At 37.5% G+C, this 18,761-nt stretch overlaps 1 protein-coding gene across 1 annotated transcript in view; it reads right to left on the bottom strand.

Annotated features, from left to right (window-relative positions):
• Positions 1-18,761, bottom strand: part of LOC121394205 (aminopeptidase O-like) — a 235,151-nt gene that overhangs the window by 114,964 nt on the left and 101,426 nt on the right. The window contains exons 5-8 of the mRNA XM_041564512.1: positions 17,048-17,237; positions 15,072-15,178; positions 5,413-5,515; positions 5,220-5,327 (exon numbers count right to left, since the gene is read on the bottom strand). Coding sequence (XP_041420446.1) covers positions 5,220-5,327; positions 5,413-5,515; positions 15,072-15,178; positions 17,048-17,237 — 508 coding nt within the window. The remainder of the gene's footprint in view (positions 1-5,219; positions 5,328-5,412; positions 5,516-15,071; positions 15,179-17,047; positions 17,238-18,761) is intronic.

Raw genomic sequence — 18,761 nt, 5'->3', positions numbered from 1 at the left:
ACTGCAATTTTAAGTTTTAAGAAAATCCTGACAAACAAACAGCTTCATGTGTTGGAGATCCATAGGCAAAAGTAGGAGGATCTGTTCTTAGACATAACATATAGCTGGAACTCCACACTAGAACAGCACCAATCTTTATTTCCATAAAAACACATTTATTGACAATCATGGGAACATTACAGCTGTTAATATTTATATCAATCGGTTGCTGAGCAGATGGCTTTGTGGAGTCCATGTACAAAACCGCTGGAAGGTGTCCACTGAGGAACATGCACCTCAAAAGAATCTTAAAGAGGCTGTGACTACACATAATGTATATGTTGCTTATTTTCGGCTTAAGTCATGCGTAAGACAAATGAAATGTAAATCTGCACAATTGTATCTATCCTATATTTAATCTGTTGCCTACCTTAAATTCTACTATTCTTATGTTATGAGTATGGTAATACAAGTGTTATCGTCTTTATCTTGTAAATCCATTATTTTGGCAATGTGGCAGTTGATTCTGTTTTTCTGAAACAAGTTAACTGACTCCACCTCAAATGTCATCCCTGTTACCGATCTTCTGGCCATGTGCAAAAACCTGCTCAAATTTAGGTTGTGCTATAAAGTTTCTCTTCTCTCAGTTCAATCAGTGGCTTAATGCCAGCAGACTTGTTCAAAACCAGGCATAATCCGTCTAGTAGACACAAGACAGAAAAAAAACATGTTTGTACCTGTATTGTCTCAGAGCACCCATGCACCATGAAAACAAGAATAATCCCGAAAACACAAATATACTTTACATCTGACTTTCATTCACCCTCTCTTCTAATTCTTATTACTTGCCAAATCCAAATGACATAATCCACACCCTCCTGTTCTTGATACAGAATGTAATTTTCTCCTAATGTACATTTCCATATACCTGTAAATATGACATGATTCCCCCACATTCATTGAAAAACAGTAAGTTTGCCTAGGTGCAGTAACGCATGTCAATCATTAGCGATTAAACAGGTGACCAATAAATGCTACCATCTGATTGGCTGCTATGGGTTACTGTACAGGGGCAAACAATCAGGCAGATTTATCGAATATGTAGTTGGAATTTTTTTCCAAGATTTTAGAGAAAGCACTACTTGCAGAACCTGATTTCACTGGAAACTATGCTTCTTATAAATAAGTTAGAGGTGTTGGAGGAAAACCATATATTTATAGAATGTACAATCTGCAAGTGCTGTCCTTTATCAGCAGGGTGGAGAAACTATTTTATAGGCACCCGGCAAAAAATATTTTCTCTGTACTTGAATCTCTTTGGAATTAATAAAGTAGAAAAAAAATGTAACTGTCCTGTAGTTTTTAATGTAGTTAATGTCCCCGTAATTAGGAAACCTAAACAAATCGTCCTTCCTGTGCCAAATTATTCTTAATTTCTGATCAATTAGCTAAAATGATCATGCTTGACTTTGTACATTTCATAAGATCACAGAACATGTCTACCACAGTAGCCTGTGGCTGTATTTCTGCATTTCTGCACTGGTGCTATATCAAGACTACAACAGTCTTACACTGCGAACATTAAAAAAAACAAAAAACAGACCAGATAAGAGAAAACTAGTTCTGTAGTATATACTGTAAACAAAGGTAAGGGATACTTCAATTTTGAAATGTAGAATTATCTGCCACTTTTAGCGGACTACGCGGCGTTAGAGTTGGCCCCTTGTCATACAGGCCTTGCCCTGTAGTCAGCTTCATATATAGAGTTTATTAAATGACAGAAAGGCTGTGGTGATAAGGACAGCTGTGATATTTGGCTGAATGCCAGAGATCAGTTCCCATCAGAAGGTCCCATAAATGGCCCAATAAGCTGCCCCATTGGTCTGGAGGGACCAAGTCACAGCTTTTATTGGTCCTTTTTGACCACCTCAAGTCCAATTATTTATTTAAATGAAATGGATAGCTATAGAGAAGAAGAGTAGGCCACCTGAAGCCCAATTCTATATTTAAAAAACAAGGATAGTGTTAAAAATGTATAGTGGAAAAAAAAGTCACTCCATACTGTAGACAGAATTCTGGTGCTCTACAGAGTATGGGACAGTTTGGGTTGCTATAGCCCTTAAAAGTGCCAATTCAGGACATTGGTTTCAGGGCCATTGGATAGGGTCCATACATGGGCAGATTAGCTGCCAACTTGGTCTAAAGCTGGCCATAGCTGTTAAGATTTTTAAAAGATCTTTTCGTTATCATGAGACCAAGATTATCTTAAAACGATCGTTAAAATGTATGATTTGTCAACTAAAAAGACCATTTCAAGTGATATTGTCTAGTTGAAGCCAGGAAAACTGAGGGTAGCTTCCTGCTTGGCCCTGCAAAAATAGATAGATTTCACTGTGACGATGAAATTTTTTTAACCTGGCCGATCAATTTTCTGACAGATGTCAGACGAAAGACCTTCAGATGCACGATCATTCGATTCCCACTAACCTCAAGATAATTTGATGGATTGGTTGGATTGCACTAAAATCGGTCATTCACCAAAGAAAAATCTTTGCGTCTATGGGGACCTTAAATCGGCAACTAATATCTGCCTGTGAATGGGCAGCTAAAGCTTATTAGACACACTCGGGTGTGAATCTTCTGTCTGAAATCTGCCCCTTGTATGCAATGAAGGTGGATGCCATTCCTGTCACTGCCAAGAGACATGGGATGGTAGCAGGCCATATTAATGTTTTTCTCACTGGAAAAAATGGTCTGGGACATTTGCCTAAAATCAATTTATGGTGTTCATATGAGGTTTAGCTATTTATATTAATGATCTTCCCCTCCAGAAAACACAGCAAACAACATTATAAAAATACTCACCATTCTTTCTAGGAAAAGTACAGAATAAAATGTTATTTTGAATAATCCATTCAGGGTATTTTTTCATTTGCTATGCTATTGGAGTTACAAAACATAACAAAGGAAGAGGCTAGGAAAAGGCAGCAGGGAAAAGTTTTGCCATTTCGTTTTCACAAACAGCTTACATATGGTTTTCTAAGCCAAACAGCAGCAAGCAAGGACTTTAATAAATAGAGGCAGAGAGTTAAAGTCTTTAATTATTCACTACAGATGTTGTGTGCCTTGCTGCGGAACATAAATTAGAACACTTACAAGGCAGTAGACATTCGGACCAGGGGAAAACGAGGTCAAATGGAGTGAGCAGTAGCACAGGACACAACACACAATCACAAGAAATATATTTTTTAAAATAAAAACTATATTTTACAATGGGGTACTGTTGTGGGGCTGCATGGAATTGTTATGCCATTGTAGATTCCCAACATCATAATGTTTAACAAAGTGAAACTCTGGAATAAGTTGTGTCTGAAAAACTGACAAAGATTTCTAGACATACAGCATACCTCCAACTGTTCCATTTTTAAAGGGACAATCCCTTTCAGCTCAACCTGCAATCCCTCGTTTATACTGGAAAGTCCCGGTTTTCTCTGCACTGAACAGCCAGAAAAAGAAACAATGTTTCTAACTTAATTGGATTTTGGCAGAGAGCCCAGAACAGCCACAGCTGCAGATACTTTTATAACAATTTCGAGATAAGCAAATAAGTAATTGTAACAATATAAGATAATAGGTCCTCACAGCTTAAAGGGCAATCCACCTTCATTAGTAAAACTGCAATAACTGAAAAAAACGACAGAATATGTTCAAACTTTCATAACCTGACAAATTTTGTAAAATGAACATGGTAATTAGGGGGTGTGAACCACAACAATGGGCGTGGTCAAAAAATGTGCCCTCTTTTTATTTCCAAAATGTTGTGAGGTATGATGCAGGCAGCAGTTCATCTGATCTCTATACACCAGTGCAGGCAATTCACATTATAGTTTAAAAGGTATCTCAGAACTGTAAGCAGAGTTCAATGAATACATGGATAAATGCACATTTCCAAGCTTGACTGATAATTAATTATATATGCATTTAATCACAAGTATACTATCCTGAGGCCAATGGCAGGAGTCTGTGCCTCAAGAAAAGACAATGTGCTCCCATCTTCTCCTTTGTGTTTTCTGCACAGCGTCAACCTGTGAATGTGAATCTATGCATTTTTGCACCAATATCAGCGTGTCTGCATACAGGCATGTGCTGTGTCTGGTAATATTTTTTCAGATATTTGTCAATTGCCGCACCTCCTTTCCTCTCCTATGATCCTCCTGCCTGTTGGTGCTGATCCCTAGACGGTCGGCACCGTCAATCATATACAATTTGAGTTTTGAAGAAGAGACGCACAACACCAATATTGTTGCAGGTGGGGGGCTAACCCCTTTATTATTTATAATTGGTAAGCCCCCCACTTGCAACAATATTAGTGTTGTGCGACTCTTCTTAAAAATTCAAATTGTATATAAATATTTTTCAGAGACTGGTACCTACCTGCCTAGTTGCATTATCTTTTGGAAAAAAATGTATCCTGACCAGTGCTTTTATTTTAAAGGATCATTCCCCTCTGTAGGCACAGTTTTATTAAATGTTTCAAGGGTCCTTTAGTTACTGTCGAACTGAGAATGCCGATATACCCTATGGTGAGGATTGTACTGGCATATGCCTGCTTTTTGTCAAAGAATCTTCTTGAAGGATGTGGAGCTTTTCAACCATGGGGTAACTGCACTCCCTAGAACCCGATATAATAAGAGTAGGTGTGATCTGTGATATTGTAAATTGTGATCTGTATCGTGAAGACCTGCTATGTTTCATATACTGTTATTTATTAACACATTTTATTACAACATTTCATCTATGTTTGCATGGAAAGGGGTTTATAATGTGACATTTTAGACGTCTTTTTGTACATTTCCAAATTAAGTTTACCAAAAGCTTTCCCTAAATATTACAAAGTTGCAGCCAGGCCCAGATTTGTGGAAAGGCCACCAAGGCCCCGGGTCTAGGGTGGCAGGATTTTAGGGGGGCAGCATGCTGCCCAACCACACCCACATTGGTTCAAAGACACTGGGGATGCGCTGGAGATACAATAATTTTTTTAATTTCCTGTGCGCCAATCCCCATTGCTCCAGTCCAGATGAGGAAAATTTGCACAAATAAAGGGGAGGGGACAGGGGCGACGAACGGTAGGGGGCCTAGGGGCGCCCACTATGCAAATCCAGCCCTGAGTGCAGCTAATATTTAGTGCCAAAGGGGTGTTTTTCGTTAGAAGATGTTTTATTTGGAGAAAAAATGCTTACCTTTGAAAGTATTAACTGCCCATGAAATATATTCACAAATTGTCTTAAAAATGCAAAGTAGGCGTCTTGACCAATTTTGTTTGCAAGAAAACGAAGGAGAAAATAGCCCTGCAAGAAAAAACAATCTTATTTCAACAGAAAGCCCCTAAGAATCAATGGCAATGCTAAGAAACATGAGTCTGTTTCCAGGTACCTTTAAATAATGAACTTGCATGAAGGTTTTTTCTGCATTGAGGCCGTGTCTCACAACTGATGCTCCAGATTCACTCACTTCCCCTGTATTCTCACCATGCGGTCTGCAGATAAGATAGTATGGTCATATAAAGATAATAGTTCAAGACAGGTTGCATATCTTTTGTGATATGGTAAAAAACATGGATTTCTTGGCTTATGATGCTTCCAATTCATTATGTCTAGTCACTGTGTGTGGTACAAAAATAGAGCAGGTGAGACAAAGCACCTATTTGTGAGAAGTATGGTAACATCTATACAATTTTCTGCTTCTTCACATATTTTCTGACATACATTTATTTGGATTTTCACAGACAATGGCAGTGGTTTCAGTAACTGGTTCTGCTGTCTTGCCCTGTTGGTTTAGCTGTTTTTATAAGGTTCCATTTCTGAAACTGTGATGCCTGCCTCATTATATTGATTTACTTGTAATTCCATTAGTGCCTAAGTGCATTTCATTATTAAAAGAGCCAAATCTGAAATGAAAATGTCCTATTCTATTGCACGAATATTATATTCTAAGGCTGCCATACATACCCAAATGTGGTTGGGCATTTTGGTCGATCTAGTCCATACTGTCCAACCTTCTGGGCATGTATGGCAAGTCAGGGGCTGTTTCAACAAATAATCCTGTCAGCACTAACAAGCAGAATAACAGAAGAGTGGCTATACATATATATATCTACTCACACTATACCCATCCGTTTAGCCTACAGGCTAATTGTAAAAATTGTTAAACTGAATGGGTTGGCCCATGTATGGTAGGCTTTAACTAGAATGTATCTTTGCATTTCTAATATAAAGTGTAGGACTACCATTGTTCTAGTTAGGATTTGTTCTGTGGGGGCAGTGTGAAAATGTAGAAAACAGTAAATATTGCAAACACCTGAGAATTTTCGAGGCAGATAAGCATATCCTTATAAAAAATTTACACAACAGCTGTGCTAAGAGAGCATGAAATATGGGTAATCACAATATTAAGGCTGCTCCATGCATTGACAGAACTGCAACTGGTATTTAACAAACAGTCGGGGGCCATAGTTTGATGATTACTGATTTTTAAATTATATGTATTATAAATACCCCTCCACAAATGGATAAATATGCAGCATATAGAAATCACTGATAAGTAAGAATATTTCTTCTGTGTCAAGCACCATTTTTTACATTTACACAAAATATTGCAACTGTGACAGTCCACAGCTCTCATTCATTTATTTATCAACACTTTGGTCCTTAGAAATACATATACATACAATGGATTCACAGTCACCTGTAAGCTAATGATAACCAAAGTACTTTGCTTCTTGCTTCACTTTATTTTCTTGTTTGACTGTTGTGTCATATTTATGCCATTTGCTTATTGATAGCTAATAAATGGATTCCCCCAACCATCATTAATGTATCGCACACATGCAACAGCATGATCATTCAAACCTATGTAACTTGCCTTATCTATTATAAAACACAAATATGTTTCTTGGTGCAGAATAAGCTGTACCATGTTCTAATATGTTCAGGCGAAATACCGTTATAGAGATAGAGCATCCACATTTAAATCTCATTATTAACATCAACTTTTCCATGCAAATTTCTCCACACATGGGAAAAATATACTAGTGAATTTTCACAGAGAATTTATGCCAGGAGAAAATTCACCACATTTCTCTTTAAAAAATGTACTTATGATTTTTAGCAGTGTTGGACTGGGGGGCTCAGGGCCAACTGGGCCTTCAGCCGCAGGGGCACCCACACCATCCCCCGCCACGGCCATTGACACCACCCCCCTCTCCGTGCATGCGCAAGGTTTACCGGCACGGCAGCATGACTGGAGCGGGAGTGTAGGAGGGGGTCTGGGCAGGCCCCCAAAAGAGCCGGGGCCCACCAGGTTTTTTCCCTGTGCCCCGCAGGCCCAGTTCAACCCTGATTTTTAGTAATGAGATGTTTTGTGAAAATACACCTACCAATGTGGTGAAGTTAGATGAAGAGAAAATTCACACTTGTGTGTTCCCCCTGTGTGTCCACTTTTAGCCAAGCCTAGATGGAAATTTTAGACCAGGGCTGTCTAACTTGGAGCCCCTCGGTAGCTTCTGAGCCTTGCAGTCCACTGCTAATACACTGCTGGTCCACTGCTAAATGGAATAAATAAGAAGCTCACCTGCATAGCACTGCTTTAATCAGTCAACAGAAATAGCTGAAATAGAGTAAAGTAAGATGTAGAGTAGAAAAAAAAGGAAGGCACAAACAGGTGAAGTGGAAATTAGGGGAGATCAGACAAGGGGCGGAGGTAAAGTGGATTGCATTAAATGTATAGAAAAGAACACATTTGTGAATAAGTATATAAAAAGAAAGGGGGAAAGTGTCTAGAAAAGAATAAGCAAAAACTAGTATAAGGTTAAACAAAGACATGAGAAGTGAAAAGGCTGAACGTAATAGGATCCTAACTGGTTCTATATAAAAATGGTCGGATGGTGCTGTACCTACAGTAACATACATAAAAAGATACAGAACCCCCTCCCCCCCACCATGGTCTGAATACATATTGGTGATTTTTTTTAAACTTATCACAAGAAATAGAAGTGAAATTGAAACAAGTAGCTATTAGTCTTAGAACACACACTTCAAAGCAAACCAGTTCGGTGTGATGCATGTGTAAAGTAACAAAATATTTAAAATGTAACCTTTAATGAGAAGTTAGCTAAAAAGACGAGCGCTCATTAACATATCACTGCTGTAGCCCATCGGGCCGCAGTGCTGGACCAGTGTCCTTAAAAAACACACAATTAAAAACTAGCATGTGTTGGAACAGTGGTGCCTTTGTAACAAATCAATAGCACCTCTTATGCCCCTGAGGAAGCTGAATTAGTCAGCAGAACGCGTTGGGCGGCATAGGTGGACGGTGGCAGCTTAGCTCCCCCCCTGTCCCTACGTAGACAGGCAGGTTTTCTGGCAGACTTGGGGCACAAATGAAAGGGTGGGAGCGGGTAGTCTTGCACTGCGACTGACCTTCAATATAACTACCGGCGAGGTGCTATTGATTTTTTACAAAGGCACCACCGTTGGATGTCATTGACAGTTAGATCCAATCTATCTTATACTGTCTCTCTACAAGCAGAATGTGTGCAAAGGCAGTTATTTTGTTAGATTCTGTTTGTACTGGAATCAGTAATTTCAATGAGCTCTAATTCATCTGCTAGGAAAGGAAGCCATCCCCTATAAGATATGTTGGATATGTTGTTAACTGTCAATGTCAATCTGACACCCAACTCCAGCATGAAGAGAGAATGAAAAGAACTTGATTATTTCAGAAACAGTACAGGATTACTTTTAATTGCTTGTATTTAGAAAGTTTCTCATTTCATTATGTTGAAGTTTATATATAATTTTAATTTTCACGATAGTTCCCCTTTAAAAAGCATGGGTGAAACTCAAACACATGCTTACACATGGCCATCCAAAGAGGGTTGAAAGCTGTAGTCTAGAGCATCAAGCAGCAGAACACTGTTAAAGTACTTATCCCAAAGGAAAAAAACTTATTATTAATGACCATTTTGGCAGGAGGAGGCCATACTACCTGCCAAGTGGTGGTTGTTCAGGTTTTGAGCTTTCCCCTCTTGGGTTAAAGCATCAAGCAGTGTCACATGACAGGGCTTCTTTTCATGAACTGCCATTTTTTATATTTTGAACACTCGGATCAGCTGTTTGGGGGGTAATGAACTGATGGTTTGCTTAAGTTGCTGCCAGAGATGTTTTCTTTAAAATATATTTTGTGTAGTGTAAAATATCAGGAGGTTTGTTTGAGAGGCATAAATGACACATTGGGATTTTGGACATTTATGGGGCTTTCTGAAACTTTCCAAAATAATCCTCAGAAATATGCTATTTTGACTGGTATGTTGCTACAAACATTTTACTGTGTGTGTTTGTACATATATAGTCAACGTCTCTTTCATGTAGCATATATAGACTGAAGGAAGAAGCCTTTTATAGGATTTACATCTACACTTTACAGTTGTCAATAGGGTTACATTTCCTCAAAGCAGTCTCACAGCAGCATGGAAATGAAGTGCTATATAACAGAATAAAAAGCTTTACACAGCCTTCGCCAAAGCCCTAAAAAAAATTTACTGCTGTCAAACTTCCTGTCATCAGACACTCCCAGGATCTACTCTGACAGGAATGCCCCAATAACTTTTCCAATAATTACTAGCTACCATGGCAGGAGAACAATAAAAAAACACATCCTGAAAGGCACATAGACAGGCACTTCATTCCAAGGCCATGACAAATATAGGTTTCTGTTGTTTTGTATTAAAGCCCTGCAGGGTTAAACATGAAATGGCCCATCAAGATCTGGCTACTGTATTTCCTCCACGAAGGAAAGACATTCTCCAGATAAGTCTCATATCTCCCCCTACGAACAGTTCTATTCCAAAGATCTTCTATTCTTCATAGTAATGGCTATCAACAGCTGTTAGTCACAGTTGTATGGCTGCAGGTGATAAGCTTTTTGCATTGTTCCTATAATTATCAACATACTGCAAGCACACCCACACAACACCATTTATGCCTCTGGTGTCCAATTTATCATTGTGTATTTCCATAAGGATGTGGTGGAGCTGTGAAATACAGAGCCCTTTTGCCTGTCACAGAAGTTTTTTTTACAGTCGTTTGGTTCTTTCTTGCTGGCCTGTAAATCAGGCTGACAGTGGGAAGAATACAAGGCTTGGAAATCAGGGTGTGGTTTCTCGAACAATATGTATTTTCTTCCAACTAATCCTTAAAGTGGTGCAGGCAGTAACCTGAGAGGGGAAATTGGCCAGCAGGCACATTTTCCTGGCCTCTGTTTCTGTGACGGAGTATGGTAGTGGTTACTAAACAGAACAAAGGGAAAGGCAGCATTCCATCATAAATCTCTGCACATGGGGCTTTCCTTTTCCTCCTTACATGTGTGCCCTTCCTTAGGGCATGAAGGTGTATGATATGTTCAAATTTACTGGCACAAATTTCACTGGCATATGCCAAAACTGTGTACCAATACCTTCTGTTTTTAAGATGAATGCTAGATTTTTTTTTGTCATTGATTTCCTTTAAGCTGCCAGTACTTCTCTCATCTTTCCCTCTGTCTGTGGTTACAAAATGCAGCATCTATTAAAGGCTTCAAACAAAGGACAATGCATGGGAAATAAGAGTCTAAAGAACTTATTTCATTTCTTAACAGGAGCACTTGGAAAATGCCAAAAGGCATCCATTCCGCACTGAAGCCTGCACACTTATACGTTTCCCATAAAGGCTAAATGAAATCAGATGTTTTGCCTCAAAATAACTTGCGTAAATATGATCTTGTTTTTATTAAAAAGATAAAGGCTGTATAAGTGTTAATAAACAAAAGGAACACTTAGGGGGTTATTTACTAAACCTTGATTTTTTTCTAGCCTGGTTTTTTTGGGCAAAAACTAAAATTTTTGGTGGAAAAAAAATTGAATTTTTCAAGATTTCTTATACCACAAATCTGAAAATCTGCCATCTTAAGCCTGCCATGGTCATGTATAAGTCAATGGGCAATGTCCCTTTTACAATTTGAAATTTGGTGATCTGTGCTGGGTTTCGTCCAATAGTCCGAAAAATTCTGGGTTTTCGGGCAATAACCCAAAAAACCGAAAGATTTGGGAGTCAAATCTGAAATTTTGGCTTTTTGCTTGATTTCATTAAGTTTTTTCCAGACCTGACTTTTTCAAGTTATTTTATTGATAAGATAAAATCATGGATGGGAGTTTGGTCGTGCTCGGTTTAATAAAAAATTTAGTTTTAGCAAATAATACCCTAAATGATGAGCATGCAGATTTACGAATGCTGTAGGCATCTGATATAATTAATATGAATTATAAATAACCCACATGTTTTTACGTATACTCACAAACACTAATGGAAAAGAGGGTGCGGCATGTTACAGCTTAAGTAATATAATAATAATATTGGGCTAATGTTATATTTAAGTATTATAATGAAAGTATTCTATGCAGTGCTTTTTCATGGATTGAGAAGGATATCAACGCCATCATAACATGAAAAAAGTGGGTACATATTTGATATATTAACCCCTTAAACTGAAAGCTCTTTCAAAAAGGTTTTTTTTTTTGTTGATAATTTATACCGTCAGTTAAATGGTAAGCCATTGTGTAGCTTGTGGATGCTTTATAAGCTGTTATCAGCTGGTCTTGATACTCATTCAGTACACACTACCACATGCCATATGTAGTACATTTCAAAGCAGAATTAGTACTGGATTCTGTTTGCTAAGGGTGTTGGGATTAGAGCAATTTTAAGGGGACAATGGCAATCAATGTGCCCTCTTTGCCTTTACAGATATGCAGGATCTAAAAAAGCAATATCGCCTTCATAAAAATTGTAGAAAGAAATCAAAAGAAAATTAGTTTACATTCACCTCTATCATTTTTGTTAAATACAAAGGGAAAACGACCATTCAGAGACCAGTTCCTCAGTTCCTCTCCAATATTCATACACGAAAGAGCACAATGACAGTATAAAGCATTAACATTCCATCAGTTCCTTGAAACATGTTGAAGTATCTGTATAAAGGCGCAGTTAGAATAATTACAAATGAATAAATAAAAAGGCTGGATTAAGTGGTTGTTTACAAGGAGGTATCTGTCAAAGTCAAATGGTTTGCAGTTTAGTATGCTGTTCTCTTTGCTACACTTTTCAGGCCTTGTGGGCAATCACACTGTACACTGCCAGAGCAATCTTTAACAGCAATCCCATAATAAAACGTTTATAGTACAGAAAACAATGAATAAACCATTATAGAAGAGGTGCCCAAGCATTACATATGTGAGGGTATACCCATAGTGAAGTTATTACACCAATATCCGTCACCACAAGGGCATTATCAGGATGCTGTGACGGTGCTAGGAAATAACATTTTTTTAACATTACAATGAGAGAAAATGTAAATTTTCATAATTAAACAGCATTCAACTGATATTTTATATAAGTCAGGATAAAGGGTGGTCTACTATAGGTATCTGTGAGAAATTCTATACTGTGTGACTAATGAGACACATAGCATTTCCCTGCTAGCTTATTTAGCCACTCCATGCCACCTGTTACTAGGGTTGCCACCTGGCCGGTATTTTACCGGCCTGGCCGGTGGCCGGTAAAAATGATGCTTGATTCCAATGTTATTGAAAAATGGCAAGACTATAGAAAGGCTATTATTTTTTTTCCAGAAAAGGTGGCAACCCTACCTGTTACTGATATTAAAGGGATCCTGTCATCGGAAAACATGTTATTTTCAAAACACATCAGTTAATAGTGCTACTCCAGCAGAATTCTGCACTGAAATCCATTTCTCAAAAGAGCAAACAGATTTTTTTATATTCAATTTTGAAATCTGACATGGGGCTAGACATTTTGTCAATTTCCGAGCTGCCCCCAGTCATGTGACTTGTGCCTGCACTTTAGGAGAGAAATGCTTTCTGGCAGGCTGCTGTTTTTCCTTCTCAATGTAACTGTATGTGTGTCTCAGTGGGACATGGGTTTTTACTATTGAGTGCTGTTCTTAAATCTACCAGGCAGCTGTTATCTTGTGTTAGGGAGCTGCTATCTGGTTACCTTCCCATTGTTCTTTTGTTTGGCTGCTGGTGGGGAAAAGGGAGGGGGTGATATCACTCCAACTTGCAGTACAGCAGTAAAGAGTGATTGAAGTTTATCAGAGCACAGGTAACATGACTTGGGGCAGCTGGGAAATTGACAAAATGTCTAGCCCCATGTCAGATTTCAAAATTGAATATAACAAAATCTGTTTGCTCTTTTGAGAAATGGATTTCAGGGCAGAATTCTGCTGGAGCAGCACTATTAACTGATTCATTTTGAAAAAAAACATTTTTTCCCTTCACAGTATCCCTTTAATTAAAACACCACTTTGACCTGACTTAAGGTATGAGTGGAGTTATGGGACGTTACTCCACTTGTGCATTCAAACATTACATGTGTAATTAGCCTTTAGGTTTGCTAAACTTAATATCTACTCATACATTATGAGCAACCTTTTTGGGCAAAATGGCCTTAGGGCTATGCCAAAGAAGGCCTTGGTGTCAAAAGTACATAGAATAAAATGCAGTGGGATTGCAATAAAATTGGTCAAAATTAATATTTGACCAAAAACTGTTACCCTGCAAATGCTCCATTGTTGTTTTCAAGAGGCAGTAACTGAGCTAAGCTCACTGGGAAGCAGGCACAACAGCCCTAAAGATAGCAAAGTTTTAGTGAAAATATTTAGTTCTCCTTTAACTACAGTGCTATCTGAAAAGAAAAAAATAATAAACTATTTACTATAGTAGCAAGGCACTGCCAAAAATGATTGGTAATCTTTATTTGAAAGAGTTGCCATTGGCTTTTAATCATATGACGACTTTTTAAAAGTAATAGTAAACATGTCATTATGATTTTTTTTTTATATTCAATTTTGAAATCTGACATGGGGCTAGACATTTTGTCAATTTCCCAGCTGCCCCAAGTCATGTGACTTGTGCTCTGATAAACTTCAATCACTCTTTACTGCTGTACTGCAAGTTGGAGTGATATCACCCCCCCTCCTTTCCCCCCCCCAGCAGTCAAACAAAAGAACAATGGGAAGGTAACCAGATAACAGCTCCCTAACACAAGATAACAGCTGCCTGGTAGATCTAAGAACAACACTCAATAGTAAAATCCCATGTCCCACTGAGACACATTCAGTTACATTGAGAAGGAAAAACAGCAGCCTGCCAGAAAGCATTTCTCTCCTGAAGTGCAGGCACAAGTCACATGACATGGGGCAGCTGGGTAATTGACAAAATGTCTAGCCACATGTCAGATTTCAAAATTGAATATAAAGAAATCTGTTTACTCTTTTGAGAAATGGATTTCAGTGCAGAATTCTGCTGGAGCAGCACTATTAACTGATTCATTTTGAAAAAAAAAAAATTTCCAATGACAGGGAGATGGGGAAGTCCGATAAGTCCGATCTTTCGAGGATTCGAATGATTGGATCTTTGCATCTATGGCCAGCTTTAGAGTAGTGCTATTTTGCAGGTATTAAAAGTGTTTGCTCTGCCTATAAACACAATACAATCAGGTTCCTACAAAATAAAGTGCTAAAAAAATCTGTGGCTATCTGGATAATGGCTTTTTTTGTAACATGTAACACCATGTTATTAAAAAAACAACAGGATTATGATGCAATTTACATGGATTTAGTTATTATCCAGAGAAAAAGCAAAGCAAATCAATCGAAATGGGTAATGGATTTCTTTAAAGATCCTATAATTGCAACAGAGTTAAAGTCTTCAAATTCTGACATTTTTGCATGTACCTTACATAATAACAAAAAGAAAAAAACATGTATGCAAGTATTAAAAAGAAATGGTTACTTCTGAGGCAGCATTTTTAAGAAAGTGGGATTTCAACCATACTGCTTGTCACCTTTCCCACTCTTTAGATCTGCAAGTAACAGTGGCACCCCTGTTGTGGTTGTGGCTTTCAAATGTTTATACTGGGTTCCAATGTTTCCTATATGGTCAAAGCCAATTATGGAGGAAAAAAGGAAAAATGCCAGACCTTAAAATCTGCAGTTCTTCCTGGGAGTCCTTCAGCTCATCAGTAAGGCGCCGCCAACATAGCAAAGCTTTTAGTTCCTGTTGGTCTCTTGCTTCTTCCTGTGGGAGCTGCAAAGGCAATAATTTAAGCCTGATGGTCAACAGAACATTTGGCTACATGATTAAATCAATATAATGTGCACAATACACAATTATTAATATCCATTCAAAATTTTTAATCAATATACTGCACACAATAATGGCAATTTAGCTAAACAATCTCGATCACTAAAATATAAGATAGATTTGGCAAATGCATAAAGCATATCTTAGTTTACATTGACATGACACACATACTGTGCATGTAAAAGATAAAAATATAATAAATACCTCTCTCAATGACCTCGTACTGCTGCCTTCTGTTTCCTACCGTGATTTCTATTTCTCCACTGTTTTTTTTGTGTTATCCCATTATTTGGTGCTACCATTTTACTAACTTTTTACAGCCTCGAACAGCAAAAATACATCACAACTATATTCATATAATATATTAGTTATGAATAAAATTTTAGCTACATTGGGATAATTTATGGTGAGTGCAAATGAGGACTGCGATCATATAACTACAAGAAAATTAACTAATGAGCAATAAAGAGAACTGCGTGTGCTTCCACAAATTTATGAACCAACTATGGTTTATCCATACAGCAGACCCCTCAACCCTCTGAGCCCTGCCATGGTCGTGGGGTCTTCTGTATGATAGTTACACCACTCAAGATATATATAGTATCCAGCACACCACTTCAAATTGGTTAATGACCCAAGTGCTACTGTGCAAAGTTGCATAAATAAATTCCCAAAAAGACAAAGTGCACACTGTGTATCCTTTAAAAAATATCAGCTTTTATTTGCCACATGTTAAAAAGGTCTGATTCCCAGTGTGCACTCTGCCTTTTTGGGGATTGTAGCTTTTATTTCTAGATTACACTGTTTACACTGCAAATAATTTACTCTACAATATAAAATGTAATTCCTGAACAGCAAGTGTATTTTTTTCAAGTTGTAATATTGATGTGTAGGCAGCCATCTCAGGTCATTTTGCCTGGTCATGTGCTTTCAGAAAGAGCCAGCACTTTAGGATGGAACAGATTTCTGGCAGGCTGTTGTTTCTCCTACTCAATGTAACTGAATGTGACGAAGTGGGACTTGGCTTTTTCTGTTGAGTGCTGTTCTTAGATCTACCAGACAGATGTTATCTTGTGTTAGGGAGCTGCTATCTCATTACCTTCCCATTGTTCTGTTGTTAGACTGCTGGTGGGGAAGAGAGGGGGATGATATCACTCCAACTTGCAGTACAGCATTAAAGCGTTTATCAGAGCACAAGTCACATGACTTGGGGCAGCTGGGAAACTGACAATATATCTAGCCCCATGTCAGATTTCAAAATTAAATATAAAAAAAATCTGTTTGCTCTTTTGAGAAAAGGATTTCAGTGCAGAATTCTGCTGGAGCAGCACTATTCACTGATGCGTTTAGAAAAATAAAACATTTCTCATGACAGTATCCCTTTAATAACAAAGCTGGTGAGTTATATTCACAATATACTGCAGGCCTTCCACACAGCAAGGATCAGATTTAAGGTAAGTCCCCCTTAAAAACCTCTCAGCTGCTTTTGCAAGACTGCAACTGTGCAGTGGGGATAGAAGGGAAGTATGTATATAAACTACTGTGTCACAACAATCTATATTTAAACTAAATCTATCTATTATTTAAACTAAATAAGACTGTAGGCACTTCTGGTTTGGTCCCAGATGGCTGTCTGGTAGTCTGGCCCCTGCTTTCTGACTGAGAACTGTTGAACTGAAATATAGCCCAGCTATGGTAATTGCTTCATTTTTCCAAACTTATACAACATGTTCCCATTTGAAAAATAACAAGTATAAAACAAATATTATGAGGAACCTTTGTACAGTGATTTTTCTTTTTAAAAAGTGTTACCTTTTGCACAATTGCCAAAAACACATCTTCCAAATGGGTAGCAAAACCTTCACTTATCCATTCTTCTGTCCAATCCCTTGCACCTATTGCCAACCCAAACCATGCGTGTGCAATTTCATGGCAAAGCCGAGTGGTGCAGAGCTGAGTGTTTCCATATAAGACACTCTGAGATAGGAAGATGATGTGTGGGCTGGTTCACAAAAAATAAAGAACAAATTACATACTGTACTTAGCAGTTTTCGTGTTGCAGCATGAGTTTTACAATTAGCATGTACTATTTATTAGCTTTGTCGCATTACTATATCAATCTGATTGTCATGATGTAACATGCCTCTCTCACTATAGATATCCTGAAATACAATAGCTCAGATTATATTGAAACCAGGTAGGTAAGTCAAAGAATAATATCATTAATACTGGAAACTGTAATTTTTTCTAAGATGGGAAAATTCTCAGATGTTAGATAGATTCGTATTTTAATAATAATAATTTAAAAGAAAAATAAATAATCAAAGCAGCAAACCACATAAAATACCAATAACACTAATACATTTATGCATTGAATTATTATAAGGCACAATATAACGGCAACTTGCCATTTAGAGGATTTAAATTTGTAATATAAGATTTTACAGATTGCTGGTTACTATTTGTGCTATTTTTCATTTTAAAACCTGTACACATGTAACCTGTAAATTAAGACATCTGTATATTTTGTGGGCATCTATATCCAGATAATGGCTCAATTCTTGCAGTAAGGGAAATATATATTTCTCTGAATGTTCACTTTAATGAATATAGAGACATTGGAAATGTATGGGCTTTTGGGCTGTGGGGTCACCATCTTGGGAGTCCAAAGGTTATATCATTTTCCTTGTAAAACATTCCAGGGTGCTTAACAGGTAATGTTAAATGTTATGGTTCTCTAGAAGTAACAAAACATTACAATACAGAATTATGTTCTACAAATGACATGGTTATTGAACATCAAGTGGAGTATAAAAACTGGGATAGGCCCTATCCACAAAACATCTTGCTTACTTCTGTAATGATAAATTCCCTGAATGTTATCCTACTTCAATACAGTGAGTATAGGCTAACATAACTACTATTTTATATAGTATTAACATATTAGAACTGTATGATGTTCATTTATTTCAATAATCCTTGTGTCAGTGAGGCTTACATGGAACCTACATGCAAACAAAACCTGGTTAAAACCAGACTCAGGATTCCGGAGCTTTTTTTTTTTTTTAAATCAAAGTTTCCCTTTAAAAACTGTGCTAAAATGTGCAGTCGAGACTAAAAGAACATGCCTATAAAAACATGTTCACCAATGCTTGTGCTCTGACAGTTTTCAAAATCTTTCATTGTTTGTTAAAGCCAACATTCAACACTAAATATAGCATGCTAAGGAAGAAGGCATTACAGTCAACCAGACTGTTTTGTCTGTATTAATTTATCTGCTACATAAGACGCCTATTACTCATCTGTTCTGTTAACATTTTCATAACCAACTGTACTTGAAATGGCAATAAATAGGAAACAGCTTAGAAAAGTTAACAATTATTTTATTTTGTATCAGACCTAGATAGTTAGAGCTACCAATATGGGTAAATTTTACCGGAATTTGTGATATTACCTTGTGATATTTGTCTGTCTCTCAACATGATGTCACGATTAAGCTTAATGATATCAAGCTCCGATGGACATG

This window comes from Xenopus laevis, chromosome 1L (genome assembly GCF_017654675.1).
Source record: "Xenopus laevis strain J_2021 chromosome 1L, Xenopus_laevis_v10.1, whole genome shotgun sequence".
NCBI classification, from domain to species: domain Eukaryota; kingdom Metazoa; phylum Chordata; class Amphibia; order Anura; family Pipidae; genus Xenopus; species Xenopus laevis.
The sequence above is the reverse complement of the archived record's forward strand: the minus strand, read 5'-3'. Positions and strand labels throughout refer to the sequence as shown.